Genomic DNA, 16,602 nt, shown 5'->3' on the forward strand with positions numbered 1-16,602 from the left:
GTAGAAGAGAGTGTTTGTGCAGAAAGTGATTTGTATTTATGGATGTTTTTGATGCTTTAAACTTGAGAAATCGTGGGGTGCTGGTGGCCTAGCCGTCCAAGTGTCCCACGTATAGAGGCTATAGTTCTCGTCGCAGAGGTTGCCGGTTTGACTCCCGGCCGGTCGACCATTTGCTGAATGTCTTCCCCCACTCTCTACTCCCCACATGTCCTGTCTCTCTTCAGCTGTCCTATCAATAAAGGCAAAAAAAAAAAAAGAAAAAAAAAACTTGAGAAATGGAGAATCATACTAAGTTTCTGTCCTCCAAGGCCATCGTAGCTTCAAAGACCAGAGGGGTGAGCAGGGGAGCTTTTCAATGTAGAATCCGACTGGTAAGATATCGCTAAATGTTCCCATTTCACACACTACCTTGAAAGCTATACATCAAACTAAAGGAGCAATAATTAAACACACACAAAAAAATAGTCATAACAATAAATTAATACTTAAGTAAAAGATGTACAGGGATTTTAGCAATATTGTCTATCTCTTTATATATAGATAAATATATGTAGAGAAAGTAATATTAATAGCAAATTGATACCACATCTCCACTTCCAGTGATAAAAAAGTACAATTATAATTATTAGCCAACAATTAAACTATTTCAAATGTAAGGTCAAGTTGTTATTTACATTGTTATGACCACATGTAAGTGGGAAATTGATTAAATTGACAAAATTCTAATACAAAGCTAATTTTAGATTTTTTTTGAGGATGTATCTTGAAGAGTTACATAAAACAAGTTGTGTAGATGAAAAAAAAACGGAGCATGTTACGATTTGCAAAGATATAGAGAGGGGTGTAAACATGTAGTACTGTTGACAAATTCAAGGATAGCCCACTGAAGATGCTTCCTCCTTGAAGTAAATTTAAACTTTGCTTGCTTTCCATGACCTTGTTTAGCTTTAATTCAAGGGTTTTCCCATATTTGGCCCTAGGGAACCAAACACTGCATCCCAATATAGTCATTTAAATATTAGACTAAAAACAACACATGCATTTATCATCTTAAATACCCCCAAAAGTAAACAAATAAAGGAAGGCTGTTTTTTAAATATTCATATAAGGGTATAATAAATAGGAAAAAGGGGAGCACTATTGATGAGTTCTTAGTGCATTTTTTCTGCAGGACTGAAATTGTTTTATCCACTGGCAATCAAAGGGTAAACATCATCGCTTTTAAAACTTGACATTGCTGAAATTTAATCATAGAATTCTACTTTAACATTTTCTGTATTTCATTCTATTTTCCTCTAGTTGAACTGTTCTCTATTTGTGATTGTCTGTTTGGGACCCCCTCTAAAACGAGATGACACATCTCAAGGGGTTTATCCCAATAAATTGTCTACTATCAATTATATCACTTAAATGCTGCAATAGTTATTGCTGCACAGTAGAGAAACGTGGCTTGTTAAGGGGATTTTTATACCCTCAAAATGTTAAATTATTTTTTTCTTTTTATTTTATTTCCCGCGAGAAGTTCTTCAAAAACAGACAGGAAAAAGTGCTGTCTGAAGCAGCCAATCAGAGCCTGCCATGTTGGGACACTCCAGCCAATCAGAGCGCTCCGCCTCTGAGCACAACTTGCATGGCCCGGCGAAAAAAGGGGAAGAGAGACAGAACAATGAAGCGTGTACATCATCCCGCGCGTCACGTTATGACGCGCGCAGAAAACCCGGAGTATTCATCAGAGGAGAACTCTTCTTCTTCTTCAAGCGCGTGTCAAGCATACCTGAGAATACCTGTGCACGTGAGCCCCTCAAACCCCTGCATGAAACCCTGTGGCGGCATGTTAGAAGTGATCATAGGGTGTGATGCGCCTATCTCCCTCTACAAACAAAAACAAACCCCACCAACGGAGGTGAAGCACACGCAGCCAAAATTAAAAGTCCTGCCCCCGCCCTCACCACCTCCTCCTTCTCCACCACCTCCACCTCCTGATGTCAAACCATTTTGCATATTGACTTCCTCCCTCCCTCCCCTCTTACCCTCCTTCCCTCCCTCCTTCCCTCGTCGGTCTGCCTGCATCAGCCGGCAAGCAGCTAATATGACAGGCGGGAGGATACAGTATCACAGCGAGCCACGAGAAGCTGACTTAAAAACTTCATTTGGAAAGGAGGCGGATGTCGTGTGCGGTCGATATAGGTCGGAGAAGGATTAGGGGAAACGGGGGACGATAGAAGCGACTGTGTTTTTTGATGCAATGGGATTTGCTACTTCGTGCGAAGAGGCGGACCTATGAGGAGCTGCGAGTTCAATATGCAGAACCTGTACCCGGTGTTTGTATACTGTACGTGGAAGTACAGGGACTATTTCCTTCCAACTCACAGGCATACCCACGGATTTTAAACAGATATTTGATATCAATCATAGCTTGCGGATACACACGGTTTTCAAGGCTGTATCATTTTTGAGTTTGGACAGGGGATTCCTTCATATCAGATCAGCTGCTTGCTGCTTTATCCACTTTGTGTGTATTTAAATTCACATTAAGATATAATGGGGGGCTCGCTTGTCTCAGCTGTGAGGAGCTCTGGAACAGCCTGTAAACACATTAGAGGCTATTAGTTTTATTTTGAAAGGGGGGGGGGGTCTTCTTTCAGAGTAGTTTAACTTGTCATTAACCCACCATGAACTATTATTTGATGGGCATTTCACGCTCCTGTAAGGTGTTGTGACAGCACTCACTCTACTGCGGTTTTTTTTTAAATATTAAATGGTGCGTTTTTTCTGGGGGACTCCACACATTTCTACTTAACAGGGCTGTTTTTTTTTTCCGTCCACCCCCCCTTGAGAATCTCATTTTTACGGGGTTTCCCCCTCTCCATCCTGACTCCCTGCCTTTCGGATACGAATCTTGCTATATTTTTTATCTCCTTTTTCTTCACCATGAGTTACATGCACAAGGTTTTGAATGTATTGCTACGTGGACTCGTCATCTATGCGGTACTGGGCTTGGAGTGCACTTACTCGACTGATGTAGCCAGCCACTCGTCTGATGCTGCAAATGTAGCCACCACAGGTAAGCACATGTCGGATTCAAGTGTCTCCCATGTATTTACGCATGTTCACTATCACCCCCCCTCTTTACCCACATCCTCTGTTCTGTTTTTTTTTCTCTCCTTGTGGCTTTCTCGGGGAAAGCCCTGCGCAGGGGGGTTTGCATGGAAAGTGATGCAGTTTGTGTCGACTGTCACCTTCCTCCCCCCCCTCTTCCTCATCCACCTCTGTACATTGCCGAGGAATGCATGACATGACAGGAATGCAAGATGCATCCTCACTGAGGACATGGCTATTTACTGAAACACATAATTTGCCTGACTCATTTATGTAAGATGAAGGCACATGTTAAAAACACATCCACTGAGAAATACAGATGATTCAATTCAAACTTTATTACAGTCTCAAGGTTACACACACATGTAGCATCAAACCACTTGATAGGTCTTATCTTGTAAAGGAAGTCCACCTCACTGCTCTGTGTTTGTATTAGTATGTGTATTGAGTCATGCTGATTATTGCCAGAAGGCCACAGGTAACCCCCCCTCCTCCCTGCTGAAATTGTCTTATTGACATACCCTGATGGGAGCAGGATTTCCATCTGTTTGCATCTGTTTTAACCGGGCAGTATTGATCGGCTGTTCATTTAACAAGCTTTTTGTACATGACCTTAATCGGCTTAGTCAAACAAAGGCCCGCATGTACAAGGGATTTCTCTTTACCCTTAAATGTTAATTCTTTTGAGCTTCTTTTGATATATGCGAAAGCAGAACAGAGATATCTGAATAATCCTTCACTGTTACTGTAGTTAATTTTAGTAATCTAAAAGTAGGGTGTTTTTTAAAATGTATTTCTTCGTCTCTACTTTTACTGTGGAAACGACTGCAAATCAAACACTACTTATAACCTTTTCTAGAGGCAGAGATGCGTCCGCCGTTTCATTTACATCTGTATTCGTCCGTTCAGAAAGTCAAAAATGTATCATGAAAGTAAACCAGAATCAAACTTAACTTTTAATTACATATCATTGATCAATATTTAACTTGAATGGACATTTATGCTGTTATCCAAAATAAATTCTTGCTCTATATAATAACTGTTCGTCTTCTCATGCTCACATCCAGTTTGCTGTATTTCCTTTTCTCACCATTATTTAAAGCCCAAACTCAGCACAGCTCCAAACCCAACCTGAGATTTACGAAGCTACTTGTACATGTTGGGAAATACCAATATTTCACCCCCATGCCAACAGTCTTTTGCCTGGTTGAGAATTGTAGCCAGGCAACCAGGGGGAGAGTCAAGGAAGTAAATGGTCCCAGCCAAGAAATGGTCCGAAGTAGGGGTGGGAATCACAGGGTAGCTCAAGATACGACTAACCATGTTAACAATTATATCATGAATTCGTGATTCTGCTACGTTGCAAGACAATAATAAAATGATACATCACCGTATTCTTAATCAAGAATACAAAAGGGTAAAGTGCTGGATTTATGTCATAGCGCCACCAAGAGGAGTCATGAAGTGGTGGCGCTGTGAGTAGAATTGGATGGGAAATCTGTTTAGGGTGCCATATTTTGTAAAATCAAATGTCAGTATTTTGCACATGGGCTGTCACAATACCATATTTTCCCCTCACTGCAACAGTTGTCAAAAATTTCCCAACACGATTTCAGCGCAATATTCGTGGAAAACTTAAAAAATAAATAAATCATGAAGTCCAACGTTAGCTTTAACAATACGACAAGTAACTTGATGTTATAATTCCCGACCCCAGGCTAGCAAACTAACTACAGCTTATGCTTTATATTATGACAAAATCTGTTGAATGATGGAGGCAAAGCTGGGTGAACAGTTTGGTGGTTTTACCCCGATTTGTCGTCACTGTCGTTTTGCATTTCATTCAGACTGGATTTTCCACAAACTAAATCCCCCAGAAGTCCCAAACAAGCATGTAAACCTCGCCTTCATCCGTCATCTCTGACATGATTTGCACTGCAGTAGGAGCCACATATTGCGGTAAAGGTTAGCTAGCTAGCTGGTTACTGAGTCCTCTTCTGCTGCTGCTTCTTTAGCGCCCCTCTGTTTAATGGCAGGTGGCAACCAGCGTTTGAAGCACTACTGCCCCCTACTATGAACCAGTTAGTTACACATAGTCACTGTATGCTTATTGCTGGCACAATAGCAATATTTCATTTTATTTAAAGAACATTTATCGCCAACACTGGAGTATTGGAACATTTGTGTTTGGCACCAGTAATTGGATATTGATTGCTGATGTCAGGAGGATGATATTGCCGTACTTATATTTTGTCTCACCTGTAGTCATTGAGCTCTAGCGGTGTTTCGGTGAAGTGGCTTTTGTTATTTTGGTGAGAGTCGTTTTGACTGATTCCAGTCTTTATGCTAAGCTATACGCTAACAAGCATAGGCGTTGATTGTTTTTGATGATTTTATCCGGTTTGCAAGAAGAAAGTGTATCCGCACTTTTCCTAAATTCCAACCTGTCCTTGTGATTGACTTAGAGAATACAACTTGTTTCATGACAAAGAATTTGAAATGTATGATTCGCTTTTTGCCAACTTTTGAGATTTAGCTATCTACATCTTACGGACTTCAAATCCCTCCCAACCAGATTTCCTCTTAGCCCCCCCACACAGATCGGCGTGTGCAGTCATGATAGTGCCGGACTCATAACGTAGCGCTGATTGGTCCATGATAACGGGAACGAGGGGAATAATAACATTGCTTGATACATAGGCATTGGCAAACACAGAGCTTTCGCCATAATCTCAAATTACTTCACTTACAGATGAGTACAGATGAGCATTATGACCTTTGCTCCAAACCCAGCAGAAAAAAAAGTACAGTTTTTTACACCATTCCTACCAACTGCAGCTTCTTTTTGCCAACTTTTGAGATTTAGCTACCTATATCTTACGGCCTACTTAAGTGGATGTAGTTTGCCCTGCCAGCAATGAACCTTGAGTTCAAACCATATTGTAGGTTTTCCCCTTAAAACTAGTATGTTAGTAAAATATTTACCTTCAGCAGATGTCGTTCACTTTACTCTGCAACATTCCCTTCAAGGCAGATTATCAATGATGAGTCAAACAAGGTGTCACTAATGCAAATTTAAGCATTCACCTTTCTTAACGGTTCTCAAAGAGAATGAAGGTAAATTTGAAATGTTACCTTGAAATGTTTATTTTTTGACTCTTTAACGCTCAGGGCTATTTGCACAAATACTAAATTAGTTCTGTGTTGTACTTCTAACACTGACAGAGTAAGTATACACACATACAGAAACTGATGAACAGCAGCGTAACCCTTCCTGCCTTTAAGATGTCTGCTGGAGAAAGCAATAACCCTTGTTCCAGACAGCTGTTAAGCATTCATGATTGTCTGTTTACAAGTCTGAAGCGGCTCCAGGGATGTACTGTACAATATATTGATTATATAGACCAACGACAATGGCTCAACAATGTTAAAACAGCCGAGAGAAGATGTCAGCCCTCTCTCCCTGCTCACAGTGAAGTGTGGTGGATGCAGAGATTGTGGTGACTCAATACTGTGTCAGTAAACATGACTGCAGCGTTACCCATTTCTCAGCTGGCTGCTTTGAAAGGTCAGCTGCCTTTTTACTGCTCTTGGTGGCAGGAGAGGAAAACATTAGCCTGTGTGTTTGTGCTTGAGCGTGTGTTCATATAGTCTGTGTTTGCAGAATTTGTGTATAAGTTGTAGCTGAATCAGTTGCAAATCTTGAATATGATGCAGCATAAACATCTTGAATCTAACAGTTAACTGAAAGCTATGGAGTCAGAGTAAAAACCTCAGTGCATTGTTTTCTGCATAAAGTGTTCTGTGTAAATTCCTTCTTGTATTGACACAAACCTGTAAGCACACTGATGCCAATATACTGTATCAGTGAAAGCCCATACTATGTAGTGGATAATGTATAGTGAGCAGGTGGTGGGGTTCAAAACATTAGCATTTTTCTGTTGGCATTCTTAACAGATGCAAAATATAGCAGCACCTGTTTGAGGTTCTCTTCCTGTTGGCATTTTCTTGTCACTCAACCAGTTCAGTAACACTGCCTAAGCTAATAACATGTTGTGGTTTGTTGTTGCTTTGTGTTTGTTTTCTTCAGTTTGATAAATGCTTCTGTCGCTCAGCACTTTGTGTGTTTTAATGTCCCTCTCTTTACCATCCTCCTCTTTTTTTCTTTTCTCTGCTTGTGACCGGTGGTAGACACAAATCAAAATTTTAGTGCTCTCCAAATAATTGACAGTAATATAAAAAAAAAACCCTCAATTTTGTTTACCGTTGCTATCAGAAATGTACATTTTTGCCACATTGTCAACAGGAAGAGATGAAATCATAAACTTTATAAATGTGCCGGACTCCTTTCCGAGGATTGGTTTGTGGGACATTTGTAATCTGGTCATGGCCATTGCTATTCAGAATTAATTACAGTTGTTACAAGGCTTTGACCAATCAGAATGAAGTATAACACAGATGGGCGACAAGTAAGAAAGCCCTGAAATAAATAGGAATATCGTCTGGCTTTTTAAAAATAGGTTAGTTTTAAAGCTCCAACGCAAGACTTGATAACTTTTGAGAGAAGAAATAACAAATTCTTGCTCTCATAAATTTAAAAATTTAAATTGCTGGGAAAACATTGCCCAAGTTAAAACTCAGGAGATTTGCTGCTAGAGCCCTGGTTATGGTCTTTTTTGAGCTTTAGCTTTTGGTGGGTTATTTTAGCTAACTCTAGTTACATGCTACTACGTACCATTATGACTAGGGATGCACCGAAATGAAAATTCTTGTCCGAAACCAAAACACCGAAAGAAATTATTATTCCAATTATTAGTACCATTGCATTTATGACTATGACTGTGTACTAGGGATGTCAACAATGAATCGACTATCAATTAATTGATTGTTAAGAACAAATTTTTTTGTTTCATTTTATATCACGTGGAACAAACATCATGTGGTCTCATATTTCGTTCAGCTATCAGGGAGGTGTTTTAAGTTTAAAGCATGTTTCGATGTGAATCAGCTGAAGATGTTGTGCACAGAGGACATGCTCAGCTGGGGGCTGCGGAGTGACAGGTCTCCACGAGTGATTTTTTTCTCCGCCGGACTTATTATGACCCGGTTGTGCACCCGGCTGCATCCCTACTGTGTACTAACCTCAGTAAAATCAAAGCAAGCAAGTTCTCCGCATCCATCTCAGCCTGGATCATTTATCTTGCTTACAGCGTTATTCTCACATCCAAGTAATGATCTTTATAACGCTGTTCAAGTACAGTCGCTATGAAGTGAAGAGGATCCGAATAGATCTGTGAAATGTGTGCTGACAGACTCTAAGAGTGTACTTTTCATTGCTTCACTCCGTGGTCCGTCTCAACCTCTTTGCTTAGAAGACGCTTTAGTGCTGCAATTAAAGGAAGAACGAATGCAGACATGTTGGCCCTTATCCAGGCAAGAGCGTACTGGCCGCAGTTTTTTCTTGCGTCATCACAACATTCTGTTTCAGCCGTGTTGTTTCAGTGATAAAAGTCATTCGGCCAAAAAAACAAAAGTGCACTTTTGGTTGAAAATTTTCAGTGGCCGAATTTTCGGTGCATCCGTAATTATGACAGTTTGCTAACTTTTGACTTTTGCTGCTGGAGCACTAGTTATGGTCTTTTGAGCCTTAGCTTTTGGTGGCTAATGTTATAACATTAGCACACTAAAAAAAACACACTAGCTATTATAATAGTGGGTTTTTTTTAGTGCGCTAATTAGCTATATATATATATATAGTTAGCTATAGCTAACTCTAGGTACTTGTTACTACATACCATTATGACAGTTTGCAAAATTTTGACATCTCTATAAGTCTGCTACTTTTACTTAAGCTTGACATTTTGTGTAAATATTTAGCTAAGTTTAGCATGTAGCATAATTACTTAACCGCTGTCGCAGCTTAGAAAAAGTGCAGCTCAAAGATGTGATTCGTTTGCCCTATGAGGATGTTTGCACATTTAATAATGTGGCCATGTTGCTGGGTGATGTGTCTTTGAGGACGACTTTTTATTTCCCCTGCAGGTTCATTTGCACACGTGTACTTCAGTTAGTTCTAGTCATTTTACCATTCAAACAGAAGTATTCCAGGAATTTCTTGTTCTGATAAACAAGGTTAGAGATGAGCCTGCCCTCATTGAAGCAGTTAAAGGTTCAAAGCTGCCATTTAGCGTGCTGCGAGTGGTCAGGGGGCGAGACATTGGGGGGTTGGGTTTAACATTTGGTGGGTCAGGCAGCTCCCTTGTGATTTAGGATCATCAAAAGACTGGGCTGGCAAGAGACTAAAAGAGGCTGGAATTCAGTTGAAAAAAGGAAAGCAGGGGATAGTGATGGAGGATGATTACATACATAAGTACAAGCAATTTCCTGTGTCAACACAGTTGTCACATTTTGAAGAAATTGGTTGTTTTTTGCTCCCTTATGGATCTGAGAGTGTAGAAATTAGCTAAACACAAATATACCCAATAATAAAAAAAAGTTTGCTCTGTTTTAGCAGCCAAAACTAGTTGTCATCACATTTTTTTGCATTACCCAGAATGTCTTTATCAAGGTTTATAAAAGGTGTTATCTAAAAATAGACAAATTTCATCTTTCAGGCACTTTCTTTATCTCAAGAGGAAACAAAGAAGAATCAGGCACTGCAACAGTCATTGAAGTCGGTGTTACAGAAAACCAGTTGCACATGATTTGTATTGAGCCTGAGCACAAGATTTTCATTGTTTCAAACACACATGACAATGAAGTTGAACCTAAATGACCCTGCCGCGAGTAGTTTCTGTTCGCTGGTGTTAAACTTATTCCACAGCTGTCTGAGTAGAAATGAGTCAACATGTTTCAGGTCTTTGCCGTTTCTTGTCACTACCTTGTTTTTTTTTTACTGTTGGGCCTTTTTTCTGGTTGTGTGGAGTCCTTGTTCTGTTGAGGAGATACTTCCCTGCACTGCAGTATGCATTACGTTGTGATAAATTGCGACCATGGGCCAAATTCCAGAACAGACTCAAACAAAAGGATCCATAAACCAGCTCTGTGTAAAAGAAAGGAAACGTATAAAGTGAGTGAAAAAAGAGACGTGCTCAGGATGATGGGTGAACGTGGCCTTCCCCTGTTTTAATAGTGTTGTGTATTTAGCTTGTTTGGCGTTTCAACAAACAAAACCCTTCCCCCCTGTCTGCAAGGAACATCCAGTCCTCAAATAATGTGCCTGCTGGATGATAGTTGTTTCAGATACAGGGCCCTCATTTAGCATAAGCTTTACATAACTTACAGATGCTGCGACTGGCTGCTGTAGGTTAAATTACAGTCTCAAGTGAAGCAAAGCAAACACAAGTACATCTTTCTCACACCCCGTTTGTCACGTACTGAAACCCTACATGATGCAGTCAGAGAGAATTCACAGACTATTGCTTTGTTTGTGTAGCTAAATCAGAGGTTACATCGGCTATCAGAGGGCAGAGCGGCTGCATTAACTAAGAGATTTGTTTAGAAAGGAGGTTCAACATTTACTTATCTCACCAGTGCTTGCTTTAAGTACTTCAGGGAACATAGGAATTTACATTTTATGATACTTCCGCCGCTGCTGGCTGGTCCCGTTTCTATCAAACTAACACACGCTTGAGGAAACCCAGGCTCTCCCGCTTGCAGCAGTGTTGGAGAGTTTTGGGTTCGCTCCGGGGGCTGATAGTGACAGAGTGTCAGAGCGAACGTGGAGCGAGTCATAATTTCCTGGTTCTGTGGTGTGCGGCTTAACAGGCAAAGCAATTCCCTCTCTTTGACTGGAACGGATTGTTCTGAAGGGTTCTTCATGAGCCTATTCATTAAAATGACTTTGTGCTTGAGAGAGAATTCAGGTTTAACACTGAGAGCAGGTAAATCCACGAAAAGTGAGCTACATGCCTTTAAAGAAATTTGACTTTGAAATAGTTTTGCATTTGAATGCTAAAGCTCCTGTATGGAGTTTTAGGCTGGTTGTAAAACAGACTCAAATTAATATTGATTGACCTTTTTTCACACTACATGCCAAAGATCCTTGCTAAATGGTAAATTATTAACTGTTAAAACAGAATGAGAATTTTTGTAAAACAAAATACTAATTATGGTGTGCAACTGGCCTAGAGTTTAAAAACGTGCCCCATATACAGAGGCTGTAGTCCTTGTCTCTGTGGTTGCATGTTCGACTCTCGGACTCTGCCATTTTCTGCATTTATCAAATTAAGGCAAAAATGCCCCAAAATATATTTTTAAAAAAAAAGAAGAAGACAAAAAACGAATAACTCACATACAGTACACAATAAGCAAAGACTGCTTTGTCCATAGGGGGTGCCAAAATCAACACTACATTAACACCACTTAACGGCAGACTGGCAAAGGTAGCAGCTAGCTAGTAAACAAAGTGGGACATTAAGCAGAAAGCTGTATAATAAGCAATCTTTTTTTCTTCAAGCTTAGTTTAACATTTGACATAATAATAATAATAATAATAATGATAATGCATTTTATTTATCATGCACTTTACATTCTGGACAAATCCCAAAGTGATACAGGACATATTAAAAAGACAGTAAGAATAAAAACAGGGTTAAAAACAGACGGTAAAATGCAGACACTTGTTAAAAGACACTGTGGTTAAATAAAACAAGTAAAAGCAAAATGGAAGGTCAGATAAAAAAACAAAAACATATGAACAAAATCAGCATGTTGGATAAAACAATGAACACAAACGTAACTAAATTAACAACAACAAAAGGGGTCAAAAAGAAGGGATGAGTCGTGACTTTCAAAAATATTTCAATTATCACTTAATAATAGCAAAAATTGAATAGTTCATGTGACTGTTACTTAATCTTTAAAATGCATTTTTCTCTGTTTTTTTTTGTCTAGCCTCTGGTTGTAATGCAAAACAACTGCCTGACAGTGACAGGGCATCTGAAAGCTGTTTACTTTTTGCCATTAAATAAAAAAAAACAGCCATATAACATGATATTAACTATTCGAATAATCAACAAATAGTTAGCAGTGACCATCGCGTAGTATTTTTCTTGAAATGCCCGTCCCTATCAAAAAGAGGTTTCCATGTCTTTATAAATTGCAATAGTCTTGATGGCTTTTCTATTATTTAGTCCTTTCAAGTTTATTTCCAATTAATTTTGGAATTAGTGTAGGTTTGTATTTTTCCAGTCCATTCACACGTACAAATATAAAACTTACCTTGCAGAAGTAAAAAGATTTAATGCACTACAATTTAAGTAATTGGTGGAGACCAAAACAGAGCTAAAGGTAGAATGAATAATGAACATAGTAGGTTTTGGTGCCCAATAACCCAGCTTCAGAATAAACAATCATGTTTCTCTGTGTTTGCTGGTTTGTTAAAATGGAACTACTTGGTTTTGTATTTGATAAATCCACTTCATGAATTGATTACATGTCAGTGTTTTATTTACAGCTTGACTCTGCTGCTTCCAAGCAGCCAAATTAAACTCAATTAACACTCCATCTATACAAAATACAAGTGTCAAACGCCGGTTATAGATAACCTCAAAGGAAGGGCTTGCTCTGCATCTCTGCTCAGACGCCACCCAGTTGCCCCCCAAAAAAGTGGACAGCTGCTGCCCAGCTCAATCAGGGGCTTTAGGGCTGGGATCTAACCCTAATGAGGCCCGTCACCAATCAGAGCAGAGTCCCTCCTGGTGTATTTATAAAGCCAGTGGTGAAGTTTTCCATGTGTATTTTCCATCACTGCTGACCCAGTCCTGACATTGACGCAGTGGGTTCAGATTGTTCCTTATTATTTCGGAGATGAGTCAGCGGCACACCGGGGCCAATCTCACTTTGAACGGGGAGATAATGGGGTTTTATTTAATGGTTTACTCTGCTGCAACATGGCAGCTTATGACTGGCTTCTATGTAGTCATTGCCAAGATGTTCATCCTAATTTAGGAGCTCTCGTTTTTTTTCCATGATTGAGATTCATATTCTAATACCTCCTACTCACGGCCTAATTTGAAGTTTCTGTCCACGATGATGAGGACAACACGAATCCTTGCCTCACCTTCTCCAGTTTTCCAATGCGCAGCAGTGTGTTTGAGATAATTCATTCACGAGCAGACCACACAGCAGACAGTAAGCTGATTCACTCATGCAGAACGCGCCACAGTAAGAGATGTAGGTCACTGTGCTCAGCTGTAGACTCTTTCCCGCCGCAAGTGGCCTACAGTAGCAGAACTGTCTGCCCTCGTCCAGAGGGGGCTATTGTTGTCCCGCTCCGCCACACTTCAAGGTGTTGATCCCTCGAGCTGGCAATGCACGGGTGCTTGGCTGGAGAAGCCTTTTGGTGATTGATACAAACAAGCTGGCAACACAGTGTGGCAAAAAGCAGAAAGAGGAACACAAATGTAGAATGAGAACACATCTGTAATAATGATCTAGGCTCTGTTTTAATTCTTGCTCCATCTATATTTCGTTGCAGTTTCAAGCCACTCAGATTGAAAAGTGCTGGAACAGAGAAGGACAAGGAATTATAACTATCTTGATTTTGCTAAAGGTGTTTTTACAGAACAATGATAAACACAGGCTAATTTTAGCTTCCTACATTTGGGAACATTCTGCTCCACTCAGGTTACATTTTAAACATATTTGAGAGACAAAACAATCCATTTGAAGAGTTCACCCTGGGTTTTCCTTTTTTTCACATTTGCTGAGATTTTAAAGACTACACAGTTAAGGGATTTGCAGCAACTATCCGTGTTGGAGGCGTCCTTAAACTCCAGTAATAAATCAACTGTCCCAGCTCTAAATGTTTGCAGAATAAAAGACTAATGGGGTCACAGCCTCGTCCTATTATGAGAGTGTCATCCCGCTGTGATAATACTCATCACCTTAACACAGGAAGAAGCCAATGCCATGCCCTTCACTGAAGCCCAAAATTGTTGCTGTGGCTTTCATGCTTTGCATGTCACTTCCTGGCCAATCACTTGTATTTACTGAGGCTTTTTATTTCCCTTATTTTAAACATGTTTAACACTCAGCTTGTATTACATCTGTTAGTTGTTGCCCTAGTTGTAGTTGGGAATCAGATGCTTTCATTTCAGTAAGTGGCTGTTTGGAAAAAAAAGAAGGGAACTGGTTATGTGTTTGTTTGGCAATTTAAAGTTTGATACTGGACGTGAGGAGCCGTCCCCTCTGATTACAGGGACTTTCCCCTGGCAAAGGGCACGTGATGTGGTGGCCTGGGCAAGAGGGGCAAAAGGTGGTGTGGATTTCTTTGGTATGCCGTCCCCTCTCAAGTCTGCCATCACTAACATTTATACACATGATGAACTAATACACAAGACCAATCATGGAAGGCCTTAATGATGGTGATATGTAGAGGAATACTGAAGAAAAGGAAACATGAGGATTTATGACTTTCTATCAGCTTTTTACTTTAATAGAATATTCCTAATAGGGAGCAGGTGGTCATGCTAGTTCAAGTTCCTTCAAGGTGACACAAGACCCCTCGGTTATGCGTCGAGTCCTGCTGACCTTGATTCTAATACTCATAACCACCTATTCACTATACTTCACATCCTTCAGACAGCTGTACACTATTGGCCGATAAGAAAATCTCTGCATCAACATGTTTTAGATTTTATTGAATTTGGTGCTCTGCTGTCAATTTTGGCTAAGCTGTTATCATACAGTCTGTTACATTATTTCAACACACAGGAAAAAAAACAAAACAAAACAATCTTTTCAAGTTAAAGAAAATTGGAATTTATGTGTATTTCGGTCCCGACAGTATACAAGTCTGCTACTCTAAAAGAACCCGCCCCAAGTCCACCTCTGCCTCTTGTTAGGTTGATAGAAAGTTAGGTTGAGCCAGCACTTCCAATATGACGACTGGCGTTCAGATACTAATGTGAGACTGTGGCTGTTTTCGAAACCGCCTATTATACTAGCAATATGTATTGATTTGGCCAAAATTCAGTATGTAGTAAGTAGTATGTGAACAAGAGCAAAATCTGCAGTATGCCAAAACTCCCCGGATGTCTACTGATTTGGGAAAATTTCTCAGCATGTATCGGACCAGTCTGCCTCGGGTACTGTTTTCCACAATGCACGGCGCTTGTTCCACTTTTTCTTTTTCCTTCTTTTTTGATGAGGAGAACTCAGTTTTTAGGTGCTGTGAAAATTATTAAATCCCATATAAACCACTTCCTAACTTTTTAAATCATAGGTGATGCTAAAGAAGCAGTTTCACTATTGTCTACTTCTGCTTTCCGGAAACCGCAGTAGTACCTACATCCTACTACATTAGTAGGTAGTATGTAGCAGGCCGTTATGTGAACATTAAGTGTATGTTGGAGCGATTTCCATTGTTTAAAATAATACAATCATTTTACATCCAGTCATTTATTTATGTATTATATTATCTAAGAAAAATGAAGGGAAAATGTGATACATTTGTTTTACCATTAACATATTTGAATATTTATTTAGGCTTTTATTTTGAAAAAGAAAACAATGGTTTTGCACTTGGTGACATGTATATAGATGGGCAGGTGAGATTAATGTTTTTTTAACTTGTGACTGATTTTTTAGACATCTTAGTTGAATAAACGCCATAAAAATCGACTTTTGCCTTGACATTTATAATATGATTCTGTGTACTCTACCTCCCCTCGTTGGATTTGAGTTTTGTTCTTAGTAAGTTGACAAGCTGCCAAATCTCCACTCTACAGTCGTAAAAAGAAATATAACTCTATTTTTGAGCAAACACCAGAGCTGATTGGTTCCTCGTGTCTAGGTAGTCTCCTGTCGACCGTGATGAGTTGCTAATCTGTCTTAGGGCTGCTAACGGTAGCATGTCCGGACGAACAGGTGGGTTCTCGGGAGCCACTTGACCTTCCCTTGATCTCCTCCATGAAGGGCCCAGCTTGTATTACACATCAAAAGACTTGATAACAACAAAGTGACTTTCATTTGCTTATTTATTTTCCACCAAGTCGCTCAAAGGGGGGGAGCAATTTTTTCTTTTTTATTAGTTTCACATCAAAGACAGTTGTTTATGTTTTTTAGCTACATGATCACCTTTATGGCGCTTAATTGCAGGAAAAAATGTAGAATGTTGACATTAGCCTTTGTGCTGCCACAGTTAATCCTCTGTATTGCATCACTTGCATTACTCAGCTGCCTCCTTTTGTTCACATTAGTTGTGTCTTTATCTGGATTTGGATGTGAAATCACTTCGGTATTGTCTGGAGTGTGTCGCTTATTCTTAGCCTCAACACTAAACGTCCATATTTAGGAACGCAGAGTTAAAAAAACCCAGCAGAATCCTGTCAAACAGGAAGGTAAAAGACATACACAGGAAGCTGGCAGAGAGCCAAAGCTTCTGTCTGCTGTCAGCTTCAAACCCTCAGACCGAGACATTCCCATGCTAATGCTTTTGACGGAGGTGTCCAAAACCATTACATTCATCTCCTGGTGCCAGCTATCAAAGTAGAACTA

The 16,602-nt window shown here is 39.8% G+C and overlaps 1 protein-coding gene across 2 annotated transcripts in view; it reads left to right on the forward strand.

The window, feature by feature from the left end:
- The first annotated feature begins 1,687 nt into the window (after positions 1–1,687).
- The window catches only part of stim2b (stromal interaction molecule 2b), a 55,410-nt gene continuing 40,495 nt past the window's right edge, over positions 1,688–16,602 (forward strand). For both annotated transcript variants that reach the window (XM_034676598.1, XM_034676599.1), the window contains exon 1: positions 1,688–3,064. In XM_034676598.1, coding sequence (XP_034532489.1) covers positions 2,932–3,064 — 133 coding nt within the window. In that variant the 5' untranslated portion in view covers positions 1,688–2,931. The remainder of the gene's footprint in view (positions 3,065–16,602) is intronic.

This window comes from Notolabrus celidotus, chromosome 23, assembly GCF_009762535.1.
Source record: "Notolabrus celidotus isolate fNotCel1 chromosome 23, fNotCel1.pri, whole genome shotgun sequence".
Lineage (NCBI taxonomy): Eukaryota > Metazoa > Chordata > Actinopteri > Labriformes > Labridae > Notolabrus > Notolabrus celidotus.